The sequence below is a fragment of the Falco peregrinus genome, chromosome 3 (genome assembly GCF_023634155.1).
Source record: "Falco peregrinus isolate bFalPer1 chromosome 3, bFalPer1.pri, whole genome shotgun sequence".
Taxonomy (NCBI): Eukaryota; Metazoa; Chordata; class Aves; order Falconiformes; family Falconidae; genus Falco; species Falco peregrinus.
The window spans coordinates 97,184,483-97,205,100 of NC_073723.1; the positions used below are offsets into that span (position 1 = coordinate 97,184,483).

Consider the following 20,618-nt stretch of genomic DNA (forward strand, 5'->3'; position numbering starts at 1 on the left):
CTTAAATCACTGCTGACTACTCAGTGCTACTTCCCTTCTGCTTTTGCATGTTAAATGTCCAATATTTTACAAAAGTCTATTGCTGCAGTATCTCCAGATCCTAATCCAGAATGATTCCACTGCAGACGTTCATTGTGTAAAGTAACACTAGGATACTCTATCCACCAAAATTTTATGATTAATCAATCCTACAGATTAAAATTTTTTCAAAGTTATGTTATTTTGCAGGTCTTTTTTTATTCATGTGATGCCACTAGTTCTCAGACTAATAATATTAATACCAGAAGAATTAGTAACAGCAAATGTGCATTCCTAATGCAATTTCCCTCCCTTTAAATCCCAGGAAGTAACTGATCAACATCAACCTTTTCCTCACCCTTTTAAGACTTTTTATTTTCCCTTTTCCCTACCTCCTATTCTGGCACAGGAGGCCATTATTTTGTATTCTCAGTTCTCCATTATTGAGAATTTAGGAACAGGCAACTGAGCGTCATGATCAGAGTCTCTGGCTTGCCGAGTCAGGTAGCCTAGCTTCACTAATTGTATAAAAATAGCTCATGATGAGTTGCAGTTACTGTACTTCAGCTACTTTTGTTCACTTATTTCAATATCCAGTCAGCCAAATTAAAGTCAGAAGAAATAACTATCTTCTAATTCTCAGCAGCATATCTGAATAAAAACAGGATGCTTGAGATCCAGTTCTCTATACCCCTAACTACTGAAAACTAGAAAACCTACGCAAAGATCACACTTGAAAAAATTTGATTCTGAAAACTAAACCTATTTTTTTTTCTATAAACAAATACTTTTAAATAACCAAGCCTCTACTTGCCCATATTTCATAATACTTTAGGTTATTTATTTTTTTATGACAGTCTGTTTTCTGAAGCCTATGCCTTTTGACACAATGCCAGAGGAACAAGTATGTTTCCTCTAAAATGTGCAAAAAATGCTAGTTAGGCATATTGTGCACAATTTAGGTAAACCTAAATACCACAAACAAGCATAACAATCATGTGTGTAAAAGTAGGTACCTTTTTGCATGTGTGCTGTTTGCAACCCTCAGGCCTGTGATACTATGGATTTAAAGACTTTCTTTCAGATTACTGATGTCTGTTGAACCAGTGTCAGAGATCTCAACAGCTTTGCTTTAGAAACACAGAGCAATCCATTTGCATATGCTTCTGTGTTTATCTGGGAGACACAAGCCTATAAATCATTCTTCATGAATGAAAAGTTATGTCCTCCCCAATGCTTGCCTACATATTCCACCCTCTCCTGCCAGTCACACCTCATCGCCAACCCTTGAAATGTTCTTTATCAGTTGCATTTAAAACCAGACAAAAGTGAAGTGGCATTAAATCAGACCAAAGGATTTTTTTCTTGGTAAACATCCATTTTGGATCCATTGCTTAGTCTGTCTTTAAAGAAGAATATTCACAATCTAATAACTTTTTTTAGAACAGATTGAATATCATGTTCTAGATGCATCAAAATGTATCTGAACTATTTTTAAAGCTTCCATTTAGCCAAAAATATACTTATGTCTGCATTATCTACATGTTATTCCATCATGAGCCCTTTCTATAGATGCATGAAGGAGGAGAGTTTAATAAGAAGTTCATATGTTTCTCTAATGGAGAAAAAAAAGCAGCAAGAAAGAATCCTACTCAACCAGCAACAGCAGCACTACAATTAAAATATTTTCATAGATATTCTACGAAGTTGTTCAAAATTTGGCCTGAGAAATGAGGTTTTCCTCAAAAAAGTCTTAAAGATTTCTGATATAAACCAGCATTCCTTTACAGCTATTTCCACGCCATCTGAAACTGCTTGTGATTGTGTCAGAAATGTACCTTTTCCAATTCATCTAGGTCTAGACACCTCCAGCAGAAACATTATAGCACTTTGCTTGTACTAAGATTAATATCATCAGCTCTCAAAAGCTTTTCCCATTTAGAGATAAGAATCTGTTACGCAAATTAGGGTTTCTAGATGAACACCCTATTGAGCCAAAAATGACCAGGGTATTTGTGTTACCAATGAGATATTTAAAAAAAAAATAATAAAAGTTGATTTATAAAAATGGATGGAAAAATCTGGATTAATTTTTCATGTTTTCTCTGATTGATTTTTAGGAGGATGGCTATTCACTTCTGAAAGTTTTCCAATTAAAAATGTCCAAAATGTCTCTAGAAACCACAATTCTTTAAAAAATCAGTATTATAAATCTTCAAAACATAAAATTTGTTCTTGGCAAAGAAACATTAGTACTAATTCTGTCATTAAAATATGTAGAAATATATTTTAATGGAAAATACAGAACCTGTCAAAAATTCTTTGCAAACCATCCCCCATATTTTCAGTAAATTTCAAACAGCATTCAAACCAAAAATTCATTGGACCAACTGTCGATGTAACTAAATACATTGAAATTACATGTTCAAAATGCTTCGACCATGCAATATAATCATTGACACATTTCACATCCCATTCTCCCAAATTCATACTTGTGTCATACTTCAGTAACACACAGTATTTTAAGAGAAAGAAATGTGAGATTATATACAATCAGTTCTAAGGTGTCATTACATACATTATGGCATTTCTATTTTGAAGGTATTTTTCCCTAATAAGCAATCTTTTCCCTTTCTAAGAAATATCAGACAAGATGTTGCTACAGTGTGCCAACCATGGCTTAAATCTATGAGAAACAATGCAAACAAAATGAAAGAATTTAATCAAAATGACCGATTTGCCTTCTGTGTGCTGTTAGAGTGGTTGCTTAAAATGAGTTTTCAGATACTGGTCTCAAATCCATTTGCAGCGTAAGTGGGCCACTTAATGTGTATCGTAATGTCATTCCTTTACTCCAAGACCTTCAAGAGGACATTTTCTAATTTTCCTGAAAAAACATCTAAAAATGTGTCCCAGAGACTGAGCTGGTTTGTGGAGAGCACTTGAAGCTAGAGATACTGGTGGGTTATCTGTGATAGACCCAATGGTCACACTGGGCAAATGTTGACAGTGTTCTAAAAAATGTATGGTAATTCTATCTTTTAATAAGGAGTGCTGTGGCTTATGGTTGGGAAAAAGGTGTGTACAGGTATATTCAAGGCACGCATAAATATTCAGTGTTGCTGTACAGATATCAGAATGTGATCACATATACTTTCCAGTTCCATGGCTGCATAGGAATTGTTCTTAGTTTTTTATTGCAAAATGTTTCAATATTTATTAGCATCCCCTGAAACTTTTCCAATGCTTACTTAAAATTTCCAGTCATTCCTGAAAACTCCCTTTGGTAATATACACAAAGGGGAGATAATCATGGTTGTCAAAGTAATATATAATGATTACTCCAGGAAACATTTTCCAGCATCCACCTACCTCTAGTCAAAATGAATACAAGCAAGATCCCAATATTTTGACCCAAAAGGTAAAAATGATTTATAAACAATTGTATAGAAAAGCCCACTCTTATTCTCTGTTTATTATAAATGTATATGCAATTTGGTAGTTTTTCCTCAAATGGATTCCTCAAATAGTGCCATGATCCAGCAAGCCCTGAAATGCATGGGTGCCCTTTCACTGACATTAACTACAGCTGGATCATGCCAATTTTAAAAGACAAATCTTTTTACATGGTTGTTTTATGAGATGATCGTTACAATGCTGACTTCATATACTGATAAATCTTCCTTAAGTGTAAATTTGGTGATGCAGTACACAAAATTCTCCCTAGCAGAAATTTTTCACTCTCTTTTATCTTCATTACTGTACATCCCCATTACATGGGAGTAATAGTTTACAGTCCAGTCGCCTTGTTTACTTTAGCTTAATAGTTTAGCTAAAGAGTTGACCCCATTTAACCAATTTCAACTCTTGCCCTTTGCTTTTACTTCAGATTCAAATGCTAGGCTAGTAATGAGCAAGAACTTGAAAGAAATCTGTTTAAAACTAGAAAACAAGTAAGTTGGACCAGAAATAACCACTACTTCTAGCAGTGCAGATTTGCTTGTTTAGTAAACTACATAATGCTGCAAATTGAAAAATACTGTGTGACAGCTTTTATTAACTCATACTAATTATATGCTATCATACCTAACACCTAAGTCAGGTTTTAGGCATCTGAAGGCTTCTGATTGACAGGTATTATTTGGAACTCTAAAAAAACTTCTAAAAGAAAGAATCACAATTAGCAGGCTGCGGAGTATGTCCTTAGTCACTATCAGTCATGCTCTCCAGTCCCAGCAGGACAATATAGTTCGTTATTAGTTACGTGAAGTGTGGTGACTTACAAAAGCCCTAAGATAAAGACTGTTACGCCAGATAATGCCCAAACAGCAAGAAACATTCAGGGTTTAGGCTCCTAGGCTCTTAGATGTTAAGGGTAAGGACAGGATTTTAAGCTGAAACTCTCCCTGCAGCTATATATGAGGTGGAAGGGAAAGAAACACACTGAGAAGGTACTTGTGCACGGTGTTCACACTTTCAGTGATCAGCCAGATCTCATCTAGCATTTGTGATAATCTCTGCTCGGAGAGAGAGAACCGAGGTGGAAATATTTACAGAAGCTCTTATGTTTGTGATTTGTAATTTATAGGCTCAGCTCCCAAAGCATTGGAACAGCCACTCATAATTATATTTCACATAAAAAATATCTACATTAAAGGGCATTATCGAGGTTGTAAGGTCAAGTGCTAAATACTTACACAATGCCACAATGAAGCTTGCCTCTGCAACATTAGTTCAGTTTCTTTACAGATATGTATTATAGTACAGTTTCTAATTGCATGATAACACAGTAATTTTTTACTATCCTACCATTTGCTTCATCAGCGCATGGAGTGGGCAGCACTCACTTAATGAGCCAGTATTAAATATTTTGCTTTCACCTCCCTGAAGGCATGGCCTCAAGCCATATAAACACTGCTCAGAAGGTACAAATCTTAATTTCCTCATGGGCTTTTCATCGGTGCTTCACTAAAGTACATGAATACTTTACAAATACTAATGAATTTGTACCTTCACAAAATCCCTACTGAAAGAAAAAAAGAAAACAGTGATTCTTCCTGTTTCACAGTTAAGAAACTTAACCATAAAGCAATCAAGAGCAACAAGTAGCTGTTAATTTTGAGTGCCCAAATCAAGACAACAAGAGACTGAGTTTTGGAATAGTTGCTGTAGGCATTACATCACGTGTCCCAAGCACAGCTTCCACTGATCTCTACAGATTAAGTGAACACTTAGGCATCACAGCCTCAAAAACAGTATTCAGAAAAAGAAGAGACTGCAGCTATTGAGAATTTCTGAAAAGAGTGGTTTAAGTGGCAAAACTAGGAACTTTGAACAAGCAATCTGTGGCAGAAACAGAGCTATAACCTGTGTCTTTGGGGCACGCAGCACAGCAATCCTTTTGCTTCTTGGTGTCATTCAGTGCAGCCCTTAAATTCTGCAGCATGTGAGGCATGGACCTTACAGCAAACAGTCTCTTCTAGTACCTGCTAAAGATCCTCCTTTCCACCGAGTGATTTTCTTTTTTTTTTCCTTCTTCTTTTTTTCTCCCTTGTCTTCCCTCCTTCCATTTCTCCTTTCTCCTGCTATTCTCCTCTTCCTTTGTTCTTTCTTATCAGCTCGTCGGGCAACTCTTCTCACCGTGCCCACTCTGATGACAGCATCTTCTGAGGATGACATAGACCGGAGACCCATCAGAAGACTCCGGTCTAAGAGTGACACCCCTTACTTGGAAGAAGCTAGGATCTGCTTCAACCTTGATAATGGTAAGACCACCCCTTCCCCAAACAGTATATGGTGTTAATTAAAGACTTTTTTTCAGCTGCAGATGGACCAGATGGTATGTCCTCATTCACAAGTGGTACGGTGGTTCACCAGACATCCAAGGATGTCACAGCTGTCTAACTACAAGCACCTGCATATGTAGAAACAGGGATCCTTTTCAAAATTCTCCTGCAAGGATTTTCCCACGTTTTAGCTATGGTGAGCCAGCGAGAGCAGAGCAAAAGAGAATGGCTTTGCAACCAAGACAGAAATGTAACTTATCCACTACAGGCACCCAGAAACATGGAAGTTCTTGTGAACATTTAGGAAGGGATTACTGCTAACAGCAGGCTTCAGCTAAACCCCACATTACAACTACAGAAGAATACCCAGCATGTCCCGAAACCTCTACAGGTTTAATTGGCAAAAGTGTAACAGAAAACTCTTGATTCTGCAGGACTGAGTATGAGAGCTGTCCCCCAAAACTGAGACCAGCTAACATTACTATTACTGCCTTCAGAGTTACTGAGCCCCAGCATTTTCTGGTCTTTTTTCTTACAGAAGTTGACCAAAACAAAAGATATTGGAAGGACTGAAAACTTTGGGAGTTTAAGCAGACTGGGTTTTCTTTAAAAGATCTGAATCACCTGAGATGAACTAGTACACTCCCTGGCACATATTTTAACTGTTTAACTCTCGCTTTATGTAGTACTTTTGTGCTACTCAGATTTATTATTTTTTGAATAGCATTTTTAGTTATTTGCATTGCACTAACACCTAGAGGTCCCAACGCAAATTGGAGCCTTAATGCGGCAGGCAGCCTACAACCAGGGGTAGGAACATTGACATACGGGGCTGATGATTACACAGAGAAGGCAGAGTAGGAGAGAAGCAACAAAATGTTGTCCCCAGTTTGCAACTGGGGAAGGGGGTCACTGATTTTGGCCTACAGGCACATTTTTTTCAAAGACTTGCCAAAGCGACTTATGAAGATGAGCTCCAAGCTTCAAGTGATGGTCAAGAGCAGGCTCCTCGATGCATTTTAAGGCGCTTGGCCTGGTGCACCGTTCTGGTTGCCTTAATGAGTTTGCCCAAGGGAAGAGGAGAAGGAGGTGAAGGGATGAGCCCTTGGCCTTCCCACCAAGGCTCGCTCCATCCGTGCTGGGAGCTCTGGGAGCGCTGGGCCAGGACGGGGCGGTTCAGGCTGCCGGGGGCGGGCGGGAGGTGCCAGGGCTGCCGCCGTTTGGCACCTCAGCCCGGCCGGGGCGCGGGGCGCGGGGCGGGAATCACCTCAGCGGGACCCTCCCCCGGGGGCGGGAAGCCCCCTCGGGTGTGACCCCCGGGCCGGCCGGGCCGCCGCTCCGTCCCCCGCGCAGCCAGGGCCGCCGCCCTGAGGCGAGCAGCGGCGGGCGGGACGCGGCCGGCGGAGGCGCTGCCGGCGGGCAGGAGCAGCGGGCAGCGGGCAGGGCCGCCGTGGCCGCTCCCGTCCGCAGATCCTTGACGGGTTTTCCCTGTCTCTCTCCCTCCCTCCCTCCCTCCGCTCCTTTCTCCCTTTCCCTCTCTCCTTCCCCGTCCTCCCCTCCCCCTCCCCGCGCCTCCCTCCCCGTCCGCCCCCTCCGCCCCCTCCTCGCCCGGCCGCCCCGCGCCGCGCCGCCGCTCGCCCTCGCCAGCTCGCCGGGCCACGCTGCTCACCGTGCCCACATTAATGGCGGCATCTTCCGAGGAGGACATCGACCGCAGACCCATCCGCCGCGTCCGCTCCAAGAGCGACACCCCCTACCTCGCTGAGGCCCGCATCTCCTTCAACCTCGAGACAGGTGAGAGGCGGCACGGCACGGCACGGCACGGCGGGGCGGCCCGCCCGGCTCACGGCCGCCCGGCGACCGGCGGCGGCTGCCACGGCGGCGGGGGCGGCAGGAGAGAAGGGGCCGCCCCCGGCACCGCGGCCTCCACCCCCGCCAGCCTCGGCGGGCTCCCCGGGCACCGCCGCCCGGCCCTGCCCCGGCGCCCACTTCTTCGCACCTCCCCGGCCTCCTGCGGGCCTGGCCCGCCGAGCGGCCCCCCTCTGCCCCGCCGGGGGCCGGCTCCCCTTCTCCGCCCGGCCTGTCCCAGCCTCCCCTCTGCCAGCGCAGCCTCCGCTCACCACACAGAGCCTGGTGCCTCTGCCCCACAGCACTTCTGCTCTGTCCCACCTCGCCAGGCTCTTCTGGCGTTCCACCTGGAAACACCGCCCTTGGCATTGGGCAAGTCTCTTCCCTTCTCCCTCTTTGCCTCCTTCCCCTGATGGGTCTGTGCCTCAAAAGTGCAAGGAAACTTGCACCTGCCTTGTCCACTTTTTCTCAGTCTTGGGAAGTCCCCGCTTGTCTCAGCGTTGCTTTTTGCGACTCCCGATGGGTGTGCAGCCTGATGGTTTCTACCAGCGCACCTCCAGCACCCCACATTCACCTCTTCCTGCCCGTTGTCAGGACGAGCCTCCCGCAGGTCCCCACCTGACCTTTCTGCCCCCCTGCACTACTGCTGCTCCTTCTTCCCTGCCACCTCTTCCTCATGTCTCCCTCGATATTTCAGCTGTCCGCTTCAGTTTGTCCCGCACATGGTGACTTCTCTCGTTCCCTTCCTACTAGGCCTGGCATTTTCCCTCCTTCCCTGACCTTTTCTTTCCTTATGGGCTCTGTCAACAGTAAACTACACCAGAAGTTACTTGCTCTCAAAAACAAAGGAAAATAAAGTTCTTTCTGTTAGTTCTTTGCACCAAACCAGACTTCCTCTGTCTGGGGGGGGGGGGGCATGAGGGAGGATCTGTAGCCAGGAAGCTCTGCTGCAGTCTGCCTCATGTCCCGGCAGCAGCACACAGAATGACCCAACTGTGTAACAGTCTTTGATGCTGAGCCTGTCAGCTCCCTACCAGTTGTAAAGGGAAAAGGGCTGCCTCAGAGTTGCTGCTTGCCATGTTGCAGTCTCCTCATCCCTCCTCCCTGCTTTCAGCTGGCAGAAAGTTGGAGATGGCAGAGATGCGTTTTCTCTTCCATTTGGGGAGGGAACGGATTCCCCTCCCCCTCCCATTATCACTGCTGTAATTACACCCTTGGTAATGGCTAATACGCAGTTTGGTATTACCATTGATGGAACAGTTGCTTGCGTGGTATGGTGGGTCATTATTTCTTTCAGATCATGACTTTTTAAACATTACTGAGCTGTAGGTAAGTTGGGTGGTATTTCAGGGTGCAGGCTGGAAGACACTGCCAGATACCAGGTTTCAGCTCTAAAGAATTGGGTGTGAAAATGGAAAGAGCATCACTGTGCGTAAAGTGTAAATACAAAGAGGCTGTATATGGTTATGTGACTGCTGAAATAACCCTGTGTTGACTTGTTCTGTCACAGGTAATGTTATGTCATGTAGTTATAAATAGATAAACCAGTTAAGGGCAAGGCACCTTCAGGTCGCCTGGTGCCTTACATCTCTATGCTGAGCTAGACATGTCGTCTTTACCACAATTCCCAGAGGATGTGCAAGTCTCTAGGCACCTCTTTCCTGCAATCCACTGAAAAATTTGGTTATTACAGTTGGCTTCTTTTGGTTCCTCCCCTATCCCTGGCTCTCTTTAATTACGTCTTTACTTTCAAACCTGGGAATGGAATTCCTGTAAAAGAAATAATTAAAAGCAACAGTACTGGTGTATCAAGAAATATAAATGAAAAATGTTGTAAGTAGTGCAAGTGTGTGTTTTCATTAATCCGTCTGGCAGTGAGCAGTTTTGAGCTTTGAAAAACCCCTAAAATTGCTTAGCAACCAGTATTGAGTGAGTGAGCCAAAAAGCAAGTGAAACGTGCCACTGGTACCCACTTCATTTCTGAGCTGTTGATTTTACTCTTCTGTTTGCTCAGAAAGCACAAACCAATCAGCCTGGGTTTGAGAACTCTCTATTGCAAGGAAACAGCTGTTAGGAAATTTGTTCAGCCACTTTTGCTCATGCTTAATAATGCTGCATGGTGCGGGGTTTGCTTTTGAAACTTTAATTATTTATGAGGTGCAGTTCTTGATGGTTGTTTGATTTATTTTTTTTTGGGGGGGGGGGGACGACACGTGTGAAAAAAGATATCCCATTTTTCTAAACGAACCTGTGTTGGGTTTTTTCATGTGCGGTTTCGCTGCTGGCGGTGTTACCCATGTGGCCGGGGGGATGCCAGGTCACTCCGGGTCCCAGGGGTGCCCCTGCGGCGGGGCGGGGCGGGAGACCTCGGGCGCTGTCCGCCGCCCCTGGTGCTGAACCGTCGGCCGGAGCGCCCGGTGCTGGCCGGGGGCTGGCCGCTCCGCCGGGGCGGGGAAACTACATGTCCCGCTTTGTCTTGTTCTCACCTCGCTGTCCGTGGGTTGGCAATGCACGAGTGGGGTGTATGTCTTTACTTGTGCAGGGGGCGGGGGGGAGGTGATGGAAAGGAAGTAATGCTGTTTCTTCAACTCATTGATGCAGTAGAAACTAAAGCAATGCTTGGGGTGCAGGAAATAACCTCTTCCTTATGCGCTTAGCGCTTGCTTTCCATGTAGTGCATTCTACATCTACAGCTGCCGCTCAACCACTGCTTACAGAGCTGTTTTTTCCTACAGCTGCTACAAGTCTAGCTGCATTCCCCAGTCATTGTCTTCTCTTGGGACACGGTCAGGAGTTGGATGCAGTGTGCAGCTGCTTTGCTGTATTGGAACTTAAAATCCACTTTTATTAATGAACATAAGCAGATGCAGTGTCTACTGCTCTTCTCCATTCTTAATTACAACCACTAGTTAAGAACTAGCCGGTTTTTATCTACTTCAGCTGTAAGTTATAATTATACCATTACTGCTGTTATCTGTATTGTTGAACAGCTGAGCGATTGCATACACAGAGTCAATTATACAATTTGAGTATAGCACAGATTTGGACTGGATTGTAAAAACCCCCGCAATTTATAAGTGATTAACACTACAACTTCTACCTGCCCTTCTCTTTTCACTATAGTAACAGCTCTCCTTTGTTTGATTTTCCAAAACATAGATGTTTATTATGTTTGTTTCTAAATATTGATCAATTAACTCACAATTATTACCTAGCATGAGTTAACAAATGCTGTTCAATTAGTTGTCCCTGGTATGGTTTTTCGGCTGATGTTCCCAAACTGATTAAAATACAAAGCTGTTTTCCAAACTCAGGGTTATTCTCTCTACTGTTATACATATGCAAATCCTATTAATCTGAGTTATATGCTCATATCAGGAGGATAATGTTTCCCAAAGGATTTAAATTACCTCTTCTGCCAAAATTACTGTAGCTGTATAACCTCATAAAAACATAGACAGATATGAATTCCTTTTGCATATTTGATACTGGATCAATCTGCATATAGAAATTAGTTTTTTTAATTTTCTGAAATACGTTCTCCTGTGCGACACTAGAGGAATGTGCTGTCACTGTCGGGTGGTGATCTTTTGTTTCTTTATTGTGATTAGCAGTCTGGAGTGGCTCCATCTCTTAATGTCCATCTTTGGCTTTTTGTACGCATCCTAAAAGCAGTTTTCAAATTGTCTTTCTAACTTTCTGATTCAGGTATCTAAAATCTAATCCCAAATTACTTCTGAAAACTTGGACCTCCATCTGTGACAGTTGTCCAACAGCATGATACCTTTCCTGGTCCTGTGCCAGCTGACAAGTCCAAGTGATTTATTACAGGTTTTAACCTATTACAGGTTTTGACTGATTTCTATTCTTCCTATTGCAAAATATTATGCTTTTTAAATGACAGCGCATGGTAGGTAGCTTTCAGGCTTGATAAATTAGCAGAGGTGATGACTGATAAAGAAATAGACCACTTAAAACTCGCACTGAATGATCCAAGATCTGTGAGCTTTTCTTCTGCCTCCCCCTTCATGCAGCTGCTTGCGGAATCCCTGTCTGAATTTTATTGATGTTCGTTAGGGGAGGGGGGACTACCACATTAAGCTGAGCTGATTAAGTTCTCTTTCAGCCCTTGAAATGTCAGTCACTATTGAAGGTACTTCTGTATACAGATACTCTCACTCCTTCCTAGCCAAAGAAGAGTAAGCTTTGTACTGCAATTCTTTGCAAAGCTGATTCTAGCAGACTGCCTTCTTGTTAAGTGGTGCAAGAAGTTGTCTTTATCTCAGCTGCCATGGGACCTTTCTGGGATCGTTCATGGAGGTCACCAAATGTCAGTCTTTGCTTGAACAAGGCTGATTGTCTACTTGGAATTTAACTTGGGGATGGAGACTTGGGGAGAAAGCAAGCCAATGCCTTGGAGAAGGTATAAGGCCAGAATGACTGCAATAGCTGTACAAGGGGTCAGCAAAGAGGGGGTGTTCCTTCAGAAAGAATATATTTAGTTTCCATGCTATGAAATGAAGGGAGGGGAGCTTTTGAATGTGGATATATCCCACCCACCCTGATTTAAAACATGCGCCAGTGGTACAACTGAACAGAAGCCTGTGGCCAGAGGGGTGCAGGAGCTGAGCTCTGAAGGTGGAGAGAGAGGTAGTGACAAAGTGGACCTGATGGGGATGATGCAGTCTGTGCTAGCTATGGAGCCCAGCTGGCTTGCTTGGCCCTGAAGTGCAGCACAGATTTTAAGTGTACTGAAGTTACTCAGTAATCTCACTGAAGTGGTTGGATCCTCAAGTGATGTAAGTCATTTGTTGACTTCAGCCAGGGATCTGAGCCAGGCTGTAGAAATATACATCTCTGTTTCTCTTCAGTGATGAAAGATCTGTTTTATCTCTTTGTGGTATGGAGCCACATGTTTTCCTGGAATATGTTCTGAAAGAGCAAAGCTGGGAGGGAAAGGACTGAGTGGCTCTGTACAGTTTTGCCATGTGTGCCGAAGAAAGGTCTTTGTGTCTAGAAAGGCAAGTTAATTCAGTACCATTTACTGTTCTTAAGCAGCGACGAATAACTCACATTGGGGAGAGGAAAAAACCCACGGCAGCCTGGGTTAGTGCTGCTGCAAGCAGAATTAATTCACAGGGTGTAAAGAGGGAGGAGGATCCTGGCAGAAACTGCTGAATGGCTGAGACAAATGTTAGCAAGCTGGGAAATGTTCATAGTCGGCTGTTTCTGTGATGCAGAGCTGGTGGGGGAAAGCCAGGACACAAAGGGTGACTGTTGGTTTTATATGAGGGAACTTTCCCGGTCCGAACTGGGCACAAAGTTGAAATCAAAAGATTCTTCCATTTTCACTGTCCTGGAACCTTCCACACTCTTTTTGGGCCCAAGTGCTTCTTACAGCCTTCATGATAGGCTGCCTTGCTGTTATTATTTGTGTTGCTGTATTCATTCCATTTTATAGCTTTAGAGCTGTGCTGAATACTTTACAGAGAGTAAAATGATAGATGATTTTCCTTTCTAATGGAAAGATAGTGTCATGTGTATTAGCCTCATACCTGTTGATTTGTCTAGAAGGATATGATACATTTTCCTGCAGTGATGAAGGAGGAAGTACTGAACTTTTGTCACTGTGTAAAATAAGAAAAAATATTTATACAGCTCACTGAGGTGGGTACGTTCTAAACAGGTGTAAGTAAAGTGAAATTACTTGATTGGATTTTCTGCAGGAAATTTTCATCTCATCCATTTTTAATTTTTTCTAAAACCCACCATTTGATTTAAAAATCTGTTTTGAAGTTTCTGAGTTTGCCCCTGGTCATCCTTACATATGATTTAGTACAGTAACCCAATTAATCATCTCTGCAGTCATTTGAAATGTTATCCCATTTGGAGCTGTGTTTTTTTCTTTCCTGTTTAACCAGTGTATGTTTGTGTATATCCATCATAAAATATTTTACATGGCTTCATGATTAGAATAAATAATCCCTAAAATGATATAAGAATCTAAACTACTTTGGAATTACAGAGCTCACAAATTAGAAACTATGTTGAAGGGGTAATCTGAAGAGCATATTTTTATTATTAAAAATACTTCCAAATTATGGTGGCTTTAGGATTTCAGGTAGAAAAGATTGGGCTCAGGAGAACAGGGGAGAGCAATATGCAGTAGTAGGCTTTCTAATATGTGTACTAGGTTTTATTTCTTTCTGGAAAGGATTAGTAAAAATGCATGCTTGGAAAAGTTCCACTTTCTGTCTCTGCTCTAATCACTCCCTCAGATTATTGTCATGGAGATCCTCTCATACTTAGGCAGCCAAATCACCGATTTTGGCATAGCAATTCTTAATACCTTTATAAAGGGGCCTGAAGAACTGGCCTCCTTTGCCATCAGGCTTTGCGTTACCAAAACTTGCACCTGCACTTTTGTTGAGTGATGACTGTTAGTCTTAACACTGCTTAACTTGGAGTATAGCTAGAGATCAACTGTGTGCCCATCATTCATTTCATGGCTGTTTTTGCAGCCCCGGGAGTGTGAGTTCACACACCAGGAAAAATGAGCCTCCCGACTGAACGCCACCCACTGTGTGGGATGCACACGCCATCGGAGATAACCAGCCCTCGCCAGGCCTAAGCTGAGTGGCTGGAAGTGCCTCTGTATCAACATGTATGCAGCAGGTAGACAGTCTGTTTTGAGGGAAGAGGTCTTAACAGCAACTGAGGTTTTAACTCTTGCGCTTGCCTTCGGAGGTCTTTGGTTTAAGACTATGACCTTCAGTGAGCGCCAGATGGGAATAAGCATACAGGTTCCCCCAGTCCTGTGAAGGGGAGAGATGCCCCTGCTTCACCAGCTGTCATCCAAGAGAAATGGTTGATGCAGGCTTTAGTTAACAAATATGACTGGGGACAATCTGAAGGGAAAGACAGTCAAAGTGCTGGAACTGGAAAGAGGAAAATGATACAAGATCCATTTCTCTGAATGCTGAATATATTGCTGTAATTGGCTAAAAATAAAAGCTTTGATATTTTAGCCATTCTTGTGTCACCGCACATGTGCATCACCTTTCTGTGTCAGGGTGCAGCTGATACCCATGCAGTCAATGGCACTGACATTGCTGTGGAACAACCGTGGCAGGAGATAGAAGGAAGGAAGGTACATGTTTGCTTTGGGATCGGATGCCTCTTAACAGCTGTCTGCAGTACATAGAATTTTAAGACTGCTGTAGTGCTTTGTTGCTAACCTTGTTCTTCAAGAAAATTGATGTGGCAGAATTGGCCTGAGTAAGAAGTTATCTCTATTACTTGTCTTCTGCTTGATGAGCTTGTTGGGTTAATGCAACTGAGTTTATTCCTGCAAGGTGGAACACTGCAAAATCTTTTTATTTTTCTTGTTTCATCAGGAACCACGTTTTTTTTCAGGTGTATGTGTCTTTAATGAAAATACATTTTTCCAAAACTTAAGATAAAATCGTCAGAACTGGCAACTCTGTTCAGAATTATTAGCTGGAAAATTTAGTGAAAAGAAAGGGCCTAATTCTCAGTAACAGGTATAATTAGCTTTAATGCTTAATTACTCTGAGTCAACTAATTGGTTTCATTGGGACTACTCAGTAATATTCACAGCTAGGCATGTAAGTGCCTTCAGAATCAAGTCTTAAAGTTTGTAAGTTTTTGCAGTGTGACAGAAGTCATTAGTGCAGAAAGAATGTCCTGGCCTGTCTGTTTTCAGATAATATAAAATGTCAATGATAATGAAATATTGTGTTATTAGCAGCTGTTTCTTGTGCTTAGACTTTAGACCATGGAATCAGTGTGGAATATTATACTTCTGTAGCAAAATAAAACTTGGCTGCACTCACGCTTTCTTGGTGACAAATGTTCATGATAACGTATCTCTTCTGGATAAGGTGAAAAATGTGTCATTTATGACATGCTAGTTGGATTAATGTATTTTACGTGGTAGTTCAATTTGATACAGTCAAGTAAGGATGTTTCCTTCATTCAGAATACTTTTAGGGTAAAACTATTTATAATCATGTGATAACCATTTATAAACATGCAATTCTGTTGCCTTCATTATGAATGCATTGCTGTGGTGTTTTTTGGGTTTTGGGTTTTTTTTTTTACATTTTTGCATTGATATGCTGAGGCTACGGTTTGACCCTCAGTACATGGCTGCTTCCCTAGGTTTTGTGGCAGAGCCAATGTTACTAAATATTTGAAAGAAGATAATTATTGCCTTTACTGCAGACTTTGTAATAATTTTTGTATCTTGAAATTGCAATTCAATCTGTAAGAAACAAAATGGAGATGACGTCCAAAGAAGAATTTAAATGAGTAGCAAATTCAGCAAGAACATAGGGAGGCAGAGTTGAAAAATGAAATGCCTGCATTTCTTCTGCACGCCAGACTCACTGTGGTTTCATTCTGGTTGTGGAGTATGTAAGATAGGGGAAGTATGTGACAAGTGTTTGCATGCTGATGTTCTGTATGGACACATGCCATTTTAACTACGATGGATAACAACTGCAGCGCATATTTCAGTTAATCAGAAAAATCCTTGCTATGCATAATTTATGTTGCAATATCATTTTTACGGTTAGTGCTTACAGTACTTGGACAGACAGACATCTGGTTAATAGTTTATAAGTAAATTAAATACTTGATGCATTATTAAAATGGAAGAGAAATTTCATCAAGGCTAAATGTAATTTTTTGCTAGTGTTGGAAATAGTTAAAGCCAGATGCCTCAGACTGGGAAGGACCTGTTTTGACTGTGACACTTGTCTGCCTCTGTGTCTGCCTGTTCTGTGGATAAAAGTGTAAAGAGTCTACGATGGTTAAATTTGAGAACTGACTGGGGTGTGTTTTCTTTAGGAGATATGCTCCTATGTTCCCTCAGCCAGTCATAAAACGTAAGTCAGTCAAGTGTTACAACAGTGTTAAGCCATCAGAAACAGCCTTAAGTTAAAAGAGTCTCAAGCTAGTCCCATTTTGCTGCAGCTTTGCACTAAGCCTTAGGAATCTCTCTCAGAACAGAAAATATGCCCCAGTTAGGATGAAATGAGAAATTAATTGTTATATTGCAGTATTCCTTGAGAAAGAGATTTCTGACATCTCTAATGGTCCTTTGTTTTCCTTGCTGACATCACGATAGTTCAGTTTTCATAGATATCTTTTTTTTTTCTTCTTCTTCTGCTTAATTCTCTGTTTTCTTGTACTAGAGAAGTGCTAGAAACAAATGCAGGGACCTTGATTTGGCTATGCTGGATGCATGAGGCATTTGTAACATTTGGAGGAGAGCGGCTCTTCCCCATGCTCAGCCGCTGTTGCGGGGGCATGTGAGCGTAAAGGTCATGTTGTGCAGACTGCTGGTGGAGAGGTCTGTAGCTGAGTATCTCATGCAATGCTCTCAGCTTCTGCCTTCTGTGGGGTTTTGTTGTTGCTGCTGTTGTTGGCATCTCTCTTTTCCTGCTGCCTTTTCCATTCCCCTGTGTTTATCAGGGCTATGTGTGCTGGCAGCAGCAATATGTTGGCCTGCAGATTCTTGAAAGCTGTCCCTACTGGGTTGGAAGGATTGACATACTAGCACTTAAAGCTTTAAGTTGGGAACTATGGCTTGAAATGATCACCCTGTATCCTTAGGACCTCTGATAAAGAGCTGCATAATCTACACAGTGCTTCCACGAACTCAGTTAAGGCAATCGCTCCCCAGAGCAATGATCACTCCTGCCTCCTTCTCTCTGCTTAGTGAGTGCTCTTCAGTTCATTGTGGGCAAAGGTGGTTTATTGAAAATACTGAGACTTAGGAATAAACAGCATTAAGCTGCTAATGAGTAGTCATTGTTTATATTTAAAGCAATTTGGCATGTTCTTCATCCATTCATCAACAATTTAGTTTTGTCTTACTACCTTCTTTCTTCATTGGTCCTTATGACTTACACTATACATCAAGAATCTTTGTAGATTTCACTGATGTGATTTTTCCAAAATAAAGTTTGTTTCAAAATTATCACAATTAATTACTAGGCTGAAATAGCCAAAAATAATGGAAAGTGATTGATAATTTTAATTTTTTGCTGTGTGAATGCATGGCAAAAACTTGGAGTATTTCAAAGCTAATAATGAAAAATTAACTGGGGTTAACTAATAACCTGTAAAATAATAGCCTATAATTATAAGGCAAAAGGAAATCAATAAGGCTGGGTTTTTAATTTAGTTTTATCTCAAGTCTCGAAAGTACAAACCATTCTGTGAGATAAATCTGATAAGACTGCTTGAAATAATAATTTTGGGGACAAATTAATTTATAAATTATGTTTATTTTTTAAAGAAAACAAGATAGGCATCACTGAGTAACCTTGGGATCTAACCTTGCCGGCTTTCCCCTCTGCAAGCGGTGTGTGTAACAGCTCTGTCAGTGTTACAGGACACCCAAGGGGAGAGTGGCAAAACTGTTTGGTTGGGAAGTATCATTACACAGATGGAATATAGCTTTTTGTTAACAGTCTTCATGACATAATAATAGGAAACCAGGGGAAAGAGTCACCGAGATCGAAGCAGCATAGGGTATGTCATGTTAAAACATGGCAGGGCTTGCTAAACTTAGCTGCTCACGGTTAATGCTGCCCTAGGCAGCTGAAACGTGATCTTAGCAGGTCCCCACCTAAGTGTCTGTATATATACCTAGAGATATGTGTCAGCAGCCTTAGGAGCGTGCAGGGACCATCTGTTAACCAGCATGAATTTAAAAGCCTTGAAGTGGGCAGCAGAGGGATTGCTCTGGAAGATGTGCACTTGTTCTTTCAATTACCCAAGTCAGTGGCAGGTAGACGGCTCAGGAGCAGTCATAGGTGTTCCTTCCTTCACCTTTAGCTGTTTCAGGTTTTGTTTCCCTCTGTGGCTTTTGGCAATGCTTACTGATATTTGTAGCCAACTGCAATTTAAAGTAGCACCTAGAGTTGAGAGGGAGCAAAAGGTAGGACCTGCTTGCTTATTATCCTTTTGGACATACATCCTGCTTTTAAACTTCTTTCTTCCCTCTGCCTGCTAAAATAAAACATCGCATCAGCTATGTATCAGCGTGGTGAATAAGGAGGCATTTAGTTTTCATTAAAGCTTGAACAGAAAGATAAAGATTATTGTCAGTAAGAGGTAGAGGGATATAGGGAGGAAGTGGGCATGGTGACAGTATTAGACATAGTAAAATCCAGAGTTGTTTTAGCAAAACGTGTGACCTCCCATATAACTTTTTGTCGCTGTATTGGAATACATTTGGTCTTGTTTTTTCACTCCTGTGAAACAACAGGATTAGGTTTATGTGTGCAGTAGAGCTTTATTGTACCATAGCCACTAGTGTATGTCCAACTTCCCTTCTTAATGGTATGTTGTGGGTGGTTTGCCTTTGGGAACAGAGTGGTTTACCCCTTTTAGGATTTTACGCTGAATATAAGGCAGAGCTTTACAGTGAATTAAGTAAGGAAACGTAGGGATGTTGAAGAAGGTATTCTCTGTAGCTTAGATCAACTTTCTTATTTTGGGTTAGCTGTTTTTGTAATCTTAGAAAAAGATCTAGGACTGTAGTATATAAAGATGCCCCTCACCTATTTATTTCGTTGAGTGGGAGGGGTATTACTGCTGCTGCTCACATAATATGTATGTGAGCATACATATTATGTGAGCATAATGACATAATATTAACTAATATGTCATTCACTGAACAAAAGAACATATCTGTTGTCCTTCCCCTGTCTTCAAGCATACCCTGAAGACTCCAGCATAAGTCATCTTCAACCTCCCTGTATGTCCTTTCCATGAGGGGGAAGCTCAGAAGACCTAGAAATCATACAGAAAGAAAGAATTAGTGTGGTGGAAAGAAGACCTGTATTGTGTCTTTCTCCAGTCACAGTGTCCTTAATAAGGGAGCTTAATAATTATATTTGCTAACAATTTTTCCTCTCCAAATTTTGGGAGGGAGCAAGACATTTTCTGGGAAGAACCGGTATATGTGGAGTAAGGGGGAGAATGGCCAAAGTGGATTCAATCATTAAGATGTATTTCTTTCCCTGAAAAGAAGACTGTTGGACTGAAGAAAGATGTTCCTCTGTGCCAGAATTAAATGTGCTGGTTGGGTGGGGTTTTTTTCTGCTTATTGAGTTTTAGAGGACTGTATTTTTTGTAATTTAATGTCTCACATTACTTCTTATAGAACATTACCAAAGTACTTTATATAAATCTCTATGTGAGCAAAAGATATTTTTTTCTTGCTAGATCTTTTGTACCTTGTGGCACAAATGCACAGGTGTTTATGTGTATCCTTAAAAGTTTTTATTCTCAGCTGTAAACTAAAGCCTTGAGTACTAACCTCCTTCTTCTGACAAAGTTCTCTGATGCTTTCGGCTTAGGAATCCTCTTCCTTAGTTCTGTGGCATTCTGTGTGGTAAGGGGGATGCTTTCTCTGAAGGATTCATCCTGCCTTCTGAGGTCTGCATCACGGTCATCTTTCTTTTGAGACTGGAGAACTAGCGGTTATTTGTAGCAGAGGTTCTCTGTATTGTTCCTCATACTGGCTAAAGTGACTATAAAAGCCAATAAAGGTTCTTTTTTTCAACCCTTTATCTATGGACTGAACAGTACCCTGAAACCACATTGGCCTCAGAGCAAAGAATTAAGCACACATTTTGTGCAGAGAAGCTTCTTGTGTCATTGCAATATCTTGTTGCTGCATTTGCATGATTTATCCCACGAGGATTATGGCGATGTGTTCACTTAACATGCACCTCACCTTAGAAACCTTTTATGGTACCTTGAAAATTCAGTAAAAGCAATGCCTTTATAAATTTTTTTCAGTCTCCTTTCACCTCCCTCTCCCCTCAGGAAAACGATACAAAATATGAGCAAGTAAGTTTCCTTTTAATCCGGTTTGGGGTAGCTCAGAGTGGCTTGAAAACAAATGAAAAATGTTCAGAA

The 20,618-nt window shown here is 41.9% G+C and overlaps 1 protein-coding gene and 1 long non-coding RNA gene across 2 annotated transcripts in view; one reads left to right on the forward strand and one right to left on the reverse strand.

Moving 5' to 3' along the window:
• LOC114011485 (uncharacterized) overlaps window positions 1-7,603 on the reverse strand; it is a 35,283-nt gene extending 27,680 nt beyond the window's left edge. The window contains exon 1 of the long non-coding RNA XR_008746229.1: window positions 7,474-7,603. This is a non-coding gene — a long non-coding RNA (uncharacterized LOC114011485). The remainder of the gene's footprint in view (window positions 1-7,473) is intronic.
• Window positions 7,475-20,618, forward strand: part of PHACTR1 (phosphatase and actin regulator 1) — a 301,149-nt gene continuing 288,005 nt past the window's right edge. The window contains exon 1 of the mRNA XM_055798198.1: window positions 7,475-7,598. Within this exon, the coding sequence (XP_055654173.1) occupies window positions 7,487-7,598 (112 nt within the window). The 5' untranslated portion in view covers window positions 7,475-7,486. The remainder of the gene's footprint in view (window positions 7,599-20,618) is intronic.